Source organism: Chelonoidis abingdonii, chromosome 6 (genome assembly GCF_003597395.2).
Source record: "Chelonoidis abingdonii isolate Lonesome George chromosome 6, CheloAbing_2.0, whole genome shotgun sequence".
In the NCBI taxonomy this organism is placed as follows: domain Eukaryota; kingdom Metazoa; phylum Chordata; order Testudines; family Testudinidae; genus Chelonoidis; species Chelonoidis abingdonii.
The window spans coordinates 36,724,796-36,735,668 of record NC_133774.1 but is presented as its reverse complement, the minus strand read 5'-3'; the positions used below and the strand labels follow the sequence as shown (position 1 = coordinate 36,735,668).

General features: G+C 41.9%; 1 protein-coding gene across 3 annotated transcripts in view; it reads left to right on the top strand.

Annotated features, from left to right (window-relative positions):
- Positions 1-562: 562 nt before the first annotated feature.
- IL6ST (interleukin 6 cytokine family signal transducer) overlaps positions 563-10,873 on the top strand; it is a 69,844-nt gene continuing 59,533 nt past the window's right edge. Inside the window, exon 1 of one of the 3 annotated variants that reach the window (XM_075066949.1) lies at positions 563-696. In XM_075066949.1, the coding sequence (XP_074923050.1) occupies positions 648-696 (49 nt within the window). In that variant the 5' untranslated portion in view covers positions 563-647. The remainder of the gene's footprint in view (positions 697-10,873) is intronic. The other 2 variants (XM_075066951.1, XM_075066950.1) reach the window with 2 other exon arrangements.

Sequence of the window (10,873 nt, the reverse complement as noted above, 5' to 3'; positions counted from 1 at the left end):
CGGTTGAAAGTGGATTAGAAAACTCTGAAACCCCCTCCCTGGCTACAGGAGGTTTAGCACGGTTCAACAACTGTCCCGCCCTACACGCAGAGGTCTGCTGGCAGGCTCAGAATAATCCAACCCCCCACCCCCGCTGGAACCCGATACAAGCGCCTCTGACTCCGCAGCTACAGGTCCTATGGACCCGCACTGACAAGGCAGAGAGAGACTCCTGAATTGCAGGTGGGATAGAACATTCCATACTCATCCCCGGGGATTAGAACGTTCTAATCCCCTCCAAGACCTCTCAGGTGCAACAGGGAATGGCACCTTTCGCTGCCCGATCCTGCAAGAGGAGTAAAAGCCTACCATCCCCCCACCCTTAAGGGCCCGGCAGAATATTCCAAACACCCGCAGACGCGGGGGGGGGGGGGAGCGCCTTACAAGCATAATGGAACTGCCCTGGTTCCCTCCCACCCCGCTTGTAATGGCCCCACAACCCTAGAATTCTGGCATCCGGGAAGCTCGTTACGGGAAGCCCCGCCTCCTCTGGAACGTCTGCCCCCTGGCCGGCCCAGGCCAATGGGAGTCCGAGTAGGGTCCGGGAGGAGGACAGTGAAGGGATCGGGTCTGTGGTCCAGGCCTGGGCTGACGCCGCTACTTAGTGAATGGGTGAGCGGGACCCGCACCGTGCCCGGGCCGTGAGGGATGCAGCAGGTAGGGCGGGGGCTCCGCAGGAGTGTCACGGAACTTGTGGGGGTCGGTCAGCGCCCCACTGGGGCTGTGTGCGGCTTCTTTCGCCCCGGAGCCCCTCCTCGTACGCTCTCCCCCCCTCCTCCCGCCTGATAACGTGCTCGGGCTGCAGGCCCCGCAGTCTCCCCTCCCCCCGCCGGGTGTTTCTGTGCGGGTCCCCGAGCCAGCTGTGCTGGGCCCGCTCGGGGCGTCGCGCGCGTTGGGTGAGGCGAGCGTGCTGGTGCGGAGCCAGCAGCGCTGACCCTCCGCGGTGGCCGTTGAGACGGTCCGTTAACTGGCCCCGTGGCGCCGGCGGAGCCGGGAGCAGAGCGGCGGCCCCGGGTGGGGTGGGGTAGGGGGTGTCTGTCTGGTAAGAGCCAGCTCGGCCGCCGCGCTGTGCCACCAGCTGATCGCGCCCGGAGCTGGAGAGCGCTGCCAGGGCGGGTGGGCCCTGGTGAACTGAGCTAACGGCGTTTTCACTAGTGCTCCCTGCCGCTTTGCCTTCCCGAGCATGCCCCACAGGGAGCCGGAGGCTGCAGCCCCCTGGCGTGGGTTTAAAGGCACCCGAGTGCACGCTTGCGAGCGGGTTTTTTTTCTTTCCTCTTACAACTACTTTTTGATTATTCTGGTCCTTCCATCACATTCAGAAAGGCAGACGTGTAATGCTCGAAAGAGGCGGCCTGTAACCTCTTCTGCCCCTGTTTGTAACCCAGTCCCTGACACAAATGAAATGGCATCCTAGTTTGGCACCAAAATACCCTTTAAGATAACTTATGAAAGCAGTATGACTCTTGGCATAAAGTAACAGCCATTAATAAAATGCTTCAAACCACACGGACTTGTTTTATGCAAGGTGTAATTACGTTAAAAGATTTTCTTGTGATCCAGTAGAATGGGAAGCTGGCCTGGGAGTTGCAAGACATTGATTCTGTTCCCCTGTTCCCAGTTCTCCTACTTGCCTGCTGTGTGGCCTTGCACAAATCAGTTTGTTTCTTTGTACCTGTTTTCCCATATATTAAATGGGTTTAGCTGTGCTTTGACTTCCTTTTTAAAGCTCTCTGACATCTTCAGAGGAAAAGTGCAAGGATAAGAGACAAGTATGATACTTGTTAATATAGGTAACTTCCGAATTGAAATCCACTACGATGAGGTTGGGGGAGAGAATGGAAATTTAAATGTTTTAAAATCTCTAACCGAGTCAAGAAAGCACAGAATCGAAAATGGAGACAGATTCCTGGAAGTAAAGTATTAATCAAAAACAAAGCTTCAATATTTAGCTGCAAATCTGAAAATAGGAGCTTTTTCTCAAGGGTTATACAGTTTTTCCTTCTACTTTTACAGTACTGTATCTGCTTAAAGATAACAGATTGGTATGATTCTACTCTGAGTGAAATTCGTACTATTGTAATCAATTAGCCTTCTGCTTAGGTCTATTAAGTCATATGCTTACTTGAATAAATTAAGCTTGTACAGCTACCTACTCTTATTAACATTGGAGAGCTAGTACCACCATATGAGAGGGAACTGATTTTTTTTCTGCCCCCCTTACAAATAAAACTGTTGGATGAGCCCAAAAGAACAAACTTGATTTTCAAATACAAGATTGACTATCTAGGGCTGGTAGTGAGAAAAGAATTTTTTATTTGTAAACTGAATAGATTAATCACTATTGGTGACTTCAAGTTCAAAAGGTGTGCTGTTTTTTACATAGTTGAAAGTCTGAAAAGTGACTGCAGTTTTACAGAAAGTTATTGGTATACTACATCTATTATCTCATAGAAAGTGTTGAGATCTGCAGTACAGAGATATAATAGTAGTTGAATTATGCTCTTTAAAAGCAGCAGAGAATCCTGTGGCACCTTATAGACCAACAGACGTCTGTTAGTCTATAAGGTGCCACAGGATTCTCTGCTGCTTTTACAGATCCAGACTAACACGGCTACCCCTCTGATACTATGTTCTTTAATTTATTCCAAACTAAGATTTAGTGTAATTGACTTCAGTTTGACCAATTTTTAAAGTATTGGTAATCAGAGACTTTTTTCATTATGCCACTACTGAGATACTATAGGAAAACATTAGATGAAAACATTAAGTTTCCTTTAAAGGAGCTGAAGGAGACAAACTGAAGAACAGTCTCATGTGGCAGAAAAGACAAAAAACATACTGCTTGGTACACGTTTGCCACATGTTGATTTGATACTTAAAATGTGAAATAAATTTAAGATTCCACCGTGAGGTGTAAGGCAAGTGTGTGTGTGGGCAGGGGGTGTATGTATTTTTCAGTGAACTCAATCTATTTGAATATATATTCCTTATAATAATGTCAAGAAAACTTAGAGAGAAACAACTTTGCAATAGCATGTAGGCGATTGTCCAGAAGAGTTTAAATGACACTTATATTCTTATTATTTGAGTTGCTGAAAAGTTGTCAGAACATTTACATTCTTATTTGAGCAAACAAGGAAAATAGACCACTTGACTAGTAATGGTAATATAACAGCCTTGATCCCTTGCTTGTTAGGCAGACAGAGCTGTGAAAGTAATTTGTGAGGCCCTTGGAATCATCACTTCTTTGATTGCTTTTCCTTTTCCTTCCTTGTTGTTTGGTGGCTGAGTGAAATAAGTTAGAAAATCTCTTTTTGTGCAGCAGTTCGGGACAAAATAAGATCTACTGTGGACAAGTGAAATGTAATTGCTTCCTGTAACTGCTGATCTGCCCTTGAGACGCCTGTGTTTCTCTGCTGACCAGGCAGTTCTGCTCAACACTGGAAATGAAAACTGGCCTGCCCTTGGTTTTGTTCACTGGGCCCTCTACTTGCTAAATTCTCCCTCCAGTTTTCTAGTATAACATTATTTATAGAGTGCACGTTGGACTTTTGTATGTCCTTGACTTGTGAAGTGCACATTGGGGAGTAACTGCTGTTCAGTGCCATTTATTGTACATGGGGAAACTAAGGTGGAAGGACAGTGTTTTTCATACGTACTAGTCAGTCATGACACCCAAAATTTTAAGTGGAAGTCAGCTCAGAAGCTTGTTTCTGGAATTGGTGACGAAAAGCAACCACACAACATAAACTAGTGTTTGTTTTTGTCCCAATTGAGTTTGTGGATAAGAGGCAGCAACAGCAGTGTCTCTGTTCTCCCCATCCCCAACATAAAGTCTTAAAGCCACAGAGCCGGATGGATTGATTTGAATCAAAGGAAATTGAATCACTGATTTTAACCAGCAAGGAGGAAACCTTGATTTTAAATTATTTAATCTTGTTTTGCATTTCTACTTTTTGATTATTCTCTTAGAGAGGTTGACTCTCAGTTGTTAACTGTTAAAACACATTGAATTAATTACAGTCTTTACACTAAATACTTTTTTGCTAACCAGGAGGATATACACTATCTATATAGTTATATATCTTAACATACATCTATTCAAATTCTTGTCTTACTTTTTTTATGTTAAATAATGCTGAATGATGTTTCCTATTTATTAATTTTTTTATTCAAGCTCTATTTTTATGGAAATTGGAATTCAATTAAATGCACAAACAACATTTTTTAAATTAAATAAAAGTTAAATGTGCTGGATAAATTTTTTTCTTATTAAAACATGATTTTCATTTACAATTTATTTATTAAACGAAAAGTAGTATCCATGCTGAATTGAGCTGAAGACCATGTCCTTCATGAGTTTAGAGGTAGTAGATTTTATCTTCTTATACCTAGTGTTTATTCATGGAATGGAAGACAGAAAACAATGTTTCCTACATTTTCAACTCAAAGTTGGCTTCATTTGAGCAAACTAGTCATTGAGCTGAACTAGTGGAATAAGCTGAAATGAAGAAAATACTCTTTTTGCACAGGCAGAAGAGGCTACTGCTTTCAAAAGCTGGTTTAGGTGTTCAGCAAACTCTGGTTCCATGTGCTTAGCCAGTGACTTCCAGTTCAGTGCTTTGACTTTCTTTAAAAGTTGGCAGCAAACGTACTACTAAATATTTTGAAATTATTTTAATAGTTGGGTGATGCTTTGATATAGATTTTATTTAAAATTTTTAAAAGAACATGATTTTTATTGTTTACCCATGCTGGAGCAGAGGCTCTACCACAAACCCATATTCACTTAAGAATCTTCTCCCTTTCCATCCCAGTCTTTTAACAAGAAAGCATAGGTGTCTCTGAATGTGGAGTGGTCTTTGGTTTTTTAAGTGATGAGAAAAGTACATAACAAGTAATAAGTGAACTGAATGACAAAACATAAGTCCAACCATGCAAGATACATACTGTACAAGTATGTCTTGTGTTCAATACAACTTTATTTTTAAAAGACTTAATTTTATCTACCAAAAAAAGACGACCAAATTTCTTTTTGGGCATGTAACTTTAACATTCTGAGTACCATTAATAAATCATTTACAAAAAATTATATTAAAAAATCCTAACATGGACTATAATGACAGGTTTGCTGATTCAGAAGCTAGTAATTCTAGCCACTCTCATGAGAGAAGATAGCCTTGACATCTAAGATTGTGGGTAATAAATGGGAGGGTGAATCTTTTGGGGGACATAGAGAAATCCTTGCCGATTGCCTGGATTCAGGTAAGAACTGAGTCGTAATTATGAAGCTGTAGTCCAGTGGAATCACAAACTACTTGTTTCACTACTGTGTTGAGTGTCTTTATAGTTAATTCTTCAGTGCAGAATGCTTGAGACCTGATTCTCCACTGCCTTCTTCCCTCAGTAGTCACTTACATCAGTGCAGCTATGTTACCAAATTAGATTTTCCCACTCCGTTACAGTAGTGGTAGCACTATATATTTCCTCTGCATAGATGTAAATTATTACTCAAGGTGTAATGTAGTAGAGAATTGAGACCCTAGTATCTATAGGATACATGAAAGCTGCATAGGAAAGAATACATTTTTATGTCCTAAACTAAACAATGCTCTGGAAAAAAAGGAATTGTGGATCTACAAGTTATTTAAAAAAGATGAAGTAATCTTCCATTTTCTCTATTTAGCTTCTTCAGCTGTGATATGAAATTACCCTCTCTCTTTGGGCAAAAAGAAATATTCATCCTAAAAGTTTATAATGTGTACCTTTTTTGAGAGTCTAACTATTCAACTTTATTTTCTGCGTCTTTTAATTTATGCTCTGGAATTGTCTGGTTTTGTAATTACTGTCTGTGATTGCACTAGAACAATATAAAGTTAAAACAGATTTTTCTTTTCTAATAGACTAAGTTATAAATACCATTAAGAATAGGTCAAGTTCTGACACCCATGGTTTTTAATAGTTTACAGCATATCTGGGATTTGTTGTTTTAATCATAAAATGTTGCGTAATTGCCAAAATACAAGTCACATATCACCCAGCAATTATAATCAATATTCAGAATGCTGGTTATACCTACTAAATGAACCAATACCATGTTATGGTGATGCCTCCCTCCGCCCCCCAGTCATGGATAATAGCAACAAACCTTACATTTTGGGGATGACAGGCATTTAGTATTTTGTACTCTGGCCTGCTTTACATATAAACTGCTTGCATATAAGCTGAACATACAAGATTTAAAAATCTTTATATCCAGTAGGTGAAACTGACACTAAAATATGTCCTCTATTATGAAAAGCCTAGTGCATCTCCAAAATATGAGTGCATCTAGCTTCCAGCTTTCATTATAAAATCCTATTTAAAACTCCCCCGTATCAATAACCCATGAAACCCAACAAAAAGTAGTTTGTCCAAGATTGCTATATTTACTCTAACAAAGGTAAATGTTTCAGAGAAAACTGGCCAAACTCTCTGCGCATTATAGGTTGTCTTTTTTTAAAAGCCCTGATTTGAAACTACTAACTTCTGTCTCCATGTTCCTCAAAAATAGTTTGTCACTATTTCTTATGACTTTCCTTAAGGTTAAATTTGTGCACTTGAAAAAAAATAGGTTGTAATTGAAGCAATGTTACTTAATGATTTTTGTTGTAGTTAGCTTTGAGGCCTCATCCTACCCTTTTTGAAACCGATGAGGAGTTTGCTGCTCCCTTTTGTGGGAACAGCACTGATCATGGTAGACTTGGTTCTCTACTGCCTTGCACTTTATGTACTGATTTTACATACACTTAGCGCAAAACAAGTGTGTGTGAGAGGGCAGGGGGGAGAGACAACACTGTTCTGATTTGGTAGTGTTTTATAGCCACTTCACACTCTGCACAGATAAATGCTACATTTTTTGCAAATGTGGGCCCAGTTCTCCACTATATGTCTACTGGATGGCTATTTGCTCTTTACAATGTAAAGATCTGTCTGTTGCCTGTGAGCAGTAGAGAGTTTTAGTAGAGTTCTTTGTTCTTCTCATCTGTAAGACTAGGGTTCTAGTCCCAGCCAGCCTGCTGTCTATTCTGGAGAAGTAGTAGGCTCTCCATAGTTTAAGGCTATTTTTGAACCCCTTTGTAATTGAAAAGAGAAGAGAGAAATTCTCATGCTTTCAAATCTTTAGGATTAGATCTTGCTTTCAACTAGAATACCTTCTGACATTTTTGAATATTTTTTTAAAAATGAAGATTTTAAAAGTAGCTTTTTCTAATCATACTTTCAGTCTAATCTTTGTGTTCCTCTGTCTGTCCAGCAAAATCAAATTATCTGTTTGAGTTTTGTACAGGCCCTCCCGACATCTGAGTGCCACTTTTCAAGTCTAAAAATATTCATATTTCATAACACCACAAAACTAACTCTCGTCCAGAATATATACAGTTCTTTCATCATTAGTCTCAAAATATAAACATGGCCCCAAATCCTTCTAAAAATAAATACAGAAACTTTAATCTCTGCAGATCAAATTTCAGGACTGGGGTCTACCTAAGTTAACATACTGGTCAATGTCAAATGCAGGTGCAAATGCTTAACTTCACCATAAACTAATAACATTCTGTACTTTTCCACCAACTTACGTATACAATATTAACCTCAAGAAACAGAAATTAGTAGTATTTTCTCCCAAAAAATTCTGTCTGTAAGGTGCCATTATGTTAGGTGCTATACAGACAAATGACAAAGAAGATTGTGGGTGCTCTAGAGTACAGACTGTCTACATGACAATTGCTAGCCAAACAGAGTTTGAGCAAGTTGAGATGATAGGGAACCATATTCTGAAAAGAATGTAGCAAAAATTGCAGCTCCACTTAGCAGTTGCCTATCCAGTGTCGGATGGGAGCAATCTGCAGGCATTATGACAGAGGCAGGTTTTATGGGGAGGTTGTGAAAGAAGAAAAGGTGACCAGCTATATGAAGTTTTGAGATTTTCCCATGTGTAATTTCTAAACACACGCTTTCAGGGAAAGCATTCATTTTAAAACAATAACCTTTTTATAGTATAGCTCTACTATTTCCGGTCAGTAAGATTTTTTACTGTGATATATGAGCTATCCTAACAGAATAAGTTAGTTCTTTCTTTCTGATTTATGGAGAATGTGACTATTTATTGTTCTGCTTAGTGTGTATATGAGGTGATATTTTACTAGCTCTTGGAAAACAGTGGCCAAAGTAAAAAGCATTTGAGTGATCAAAATTGAAAATTTAGGAAAAGGAGCCAACTTACTCTTTGAGCATGTGTTTAATATGTATGGAGTAGTAAGATTTTTTTTTTTTTTTTTTTTTTTTTTTTTTTTTTTTTTTTTTTTTTTTTTTCTTCCCCTGGAATATTCTCTATAACTCGTGTAGTTTCTTGTCTCTGCATTGAAAAGATTGCTGGCAGTACTCAGCAGCTATCTCATGCTTGATCCTCATGGGGTTGTACAAATATTAGTTAAGCCTTTCAGATACATTTACCTTGTGAAGTAGCTAATAAATCCCATTTTTCCAGGTAGGGAAATTTAGGCACAAGTCCAGTTTCCAAGGTGTACCCAGCATAGGAGGGTACTTTAAATTATTCTGGACATTAGAGACCTCCAAGGAGCTGTACACAACTGGAGATTATTAGTATGTAGTTTTGACTATCTGGGGAATTACAGAGAGTCCTGTGAACCTGCCATAACATTGTTCCATCTGCATACTTCTCACACTGGGAAATCTCCACTGGGGTGTTTTGGCATTCTGCACTGCTAAAGCAGGGCACAGCAGTTGAATAAATTCATTATCTGGCTCTGGAGTTAAAGGATTTACTGTGGGCCATGTAGCAAGACAGTGGCAGAGCCAGACTAGAACTTGTGACTTCTGACTCTTAGTTTTATTCTCAGCCACTAGACCAGGATTTCTCACACTCTTAACTGTCTTTCCTCCACAAAGCTCCTTTTCTTCCCTTCTTTTTGTTACTCTAAAGCCACCCATTTTTTTTTCACCAGGAATCCTTTTGTGCAATTATGTCCAAATAAAACAAAATGAGAAATGAATTTGGGGCAGGCCTTCCCTGTGTAAGGGAGTGCACTGGGAATCCAGAAGAGAGAATGTTGAGTGGGTTTTTTTGTTTGTTTGTTTGTTTTAATAGTGGAATTTTCTCTGAGGTATGGCTACACTTACATTTTTGCAGCGCTGGTAGTTACAGCTGTGGTCGTACACTGTGTTAGGGCCAGCGCTGCAGTGTTGTCCACACTGACAGCGACCAGCGCTGCAGTGTGTCCCACATTTTGCAGCATTTGCCGCTGTTGTGAGTGGTGCATTGTGGGCAGCTTCCCATAGGGCACCCCTTTTCGGTCCTTTTGGCGTTTTGGGAAAGGGACGGAAGGTGCGGTCATTCCGCTTCCTGTTCCAACGACCCGTCGTGCATCATTCCCTTTTCACCGTTTGGGTGCATTGTTGAGTCTGCCGCGTGATCTCAGTAAGAAATGAGGGCCCGAGCTGCTGAGGACTTTGCTGATGAATGTTGCCAGCAACATCACGTCTGGCAGTTGAGCTTTCCTTTGCTCCAAGTGACAGTGAGGAGAGCTCAGATGATGAAATAGATTTGGCTGACGTCCTGACACTAAATTGCTTGTGGCAGTAACGGACATGCTCTGCACCGTGGAACTCCAGCCTTTGGGCTCGGAAACAAGCACTGAGTGGTGGGATCACATCGTCATGCAAGGTCTGGGATGACGTCAGTAGCTGCAGAGCTTAGGATGAGAAAGCCATTTCATGGACTGTGTGCTGAGCTCGCCCCCCAACCCTGCAGCGCAAGGACACGAGGACTGAGAGCTGCCCGTCAGTGGAGAAGCAGGTGGCTATTGCAGTCTGGAGTGGCAACTCCAGACAGCTCCGAGTCGGTTCGCAAACCAGTTGGAGTGGGAAAGTCGACCGTTGGAATAGTGGTGTGATGCAAGTTTGCAGGGCATCACCATTCCTGCTAAGAAGAACCGTGACTCTGGAGAATGTGCAGGACTCTGGGTGGCTTTGCACAAATGGGTTTCCCTACTGTGGAGGGGCAATAGATGGGACGCATATTCCTATTCTGGCACCACCCCACCTGGCATCCGAGTACGTTAACCGGAAGGGTATTTCTCTATGGTTCTCCAGGCGCTTGTGGATCACCGTGGGCGTTTCACTGACATTTCACAGGATAGCCTGGAAAAGGTGCATGATGCACGCATCTTTCGGAACAGGTGGCATGTTAAGGAAGCTGCAGGCAGGACTTTTTTCCAGACAGGAAGATCACAGTGGGGATGTCAAAATGCCCATGGATCCTGGAGACCCCGCTTACCCGTTAATGCCTTGGCTCAGGAAACCGTACACAGGGAAGCTTGACAGGAACAAGGACCGGTTCTACACGGCTGAGCCCAGGCAGAATGATGTGGAGTGTGCTTTTGGCCGTTTAAAGGGGAGATGGAGAAGTCTCTTACGGGAAGCTAGACGTGGGGGAAGCAGCGTCCCAGCGATTATAACCGCGTTGAATCCTCCATAATATTTGTGAAGGGAAGGGTGAAACCTTCCGTGACGAATGGACCTCCACGAGGTTCAACGCCTGGCTGAATTTGCCACAGCCAGAGAGCAGGGCTGCCAGAGAGCCGGGGCTACTAGAGGGGCCCAGCACAGTGCTTCAAGGATTAGGGATTGCCTTAAAGGAGCATTTGAGGCTGAAAGCCACGTAATGTTGGGTGCCTTCCACAGGGAGTGAGTGCAGTGTGCAATGATTTGCTATGCCTATTTTTCACTTGTGGTACAGGTATGTTACACTTTCTGTAAATCTCTCTCTTTTTTT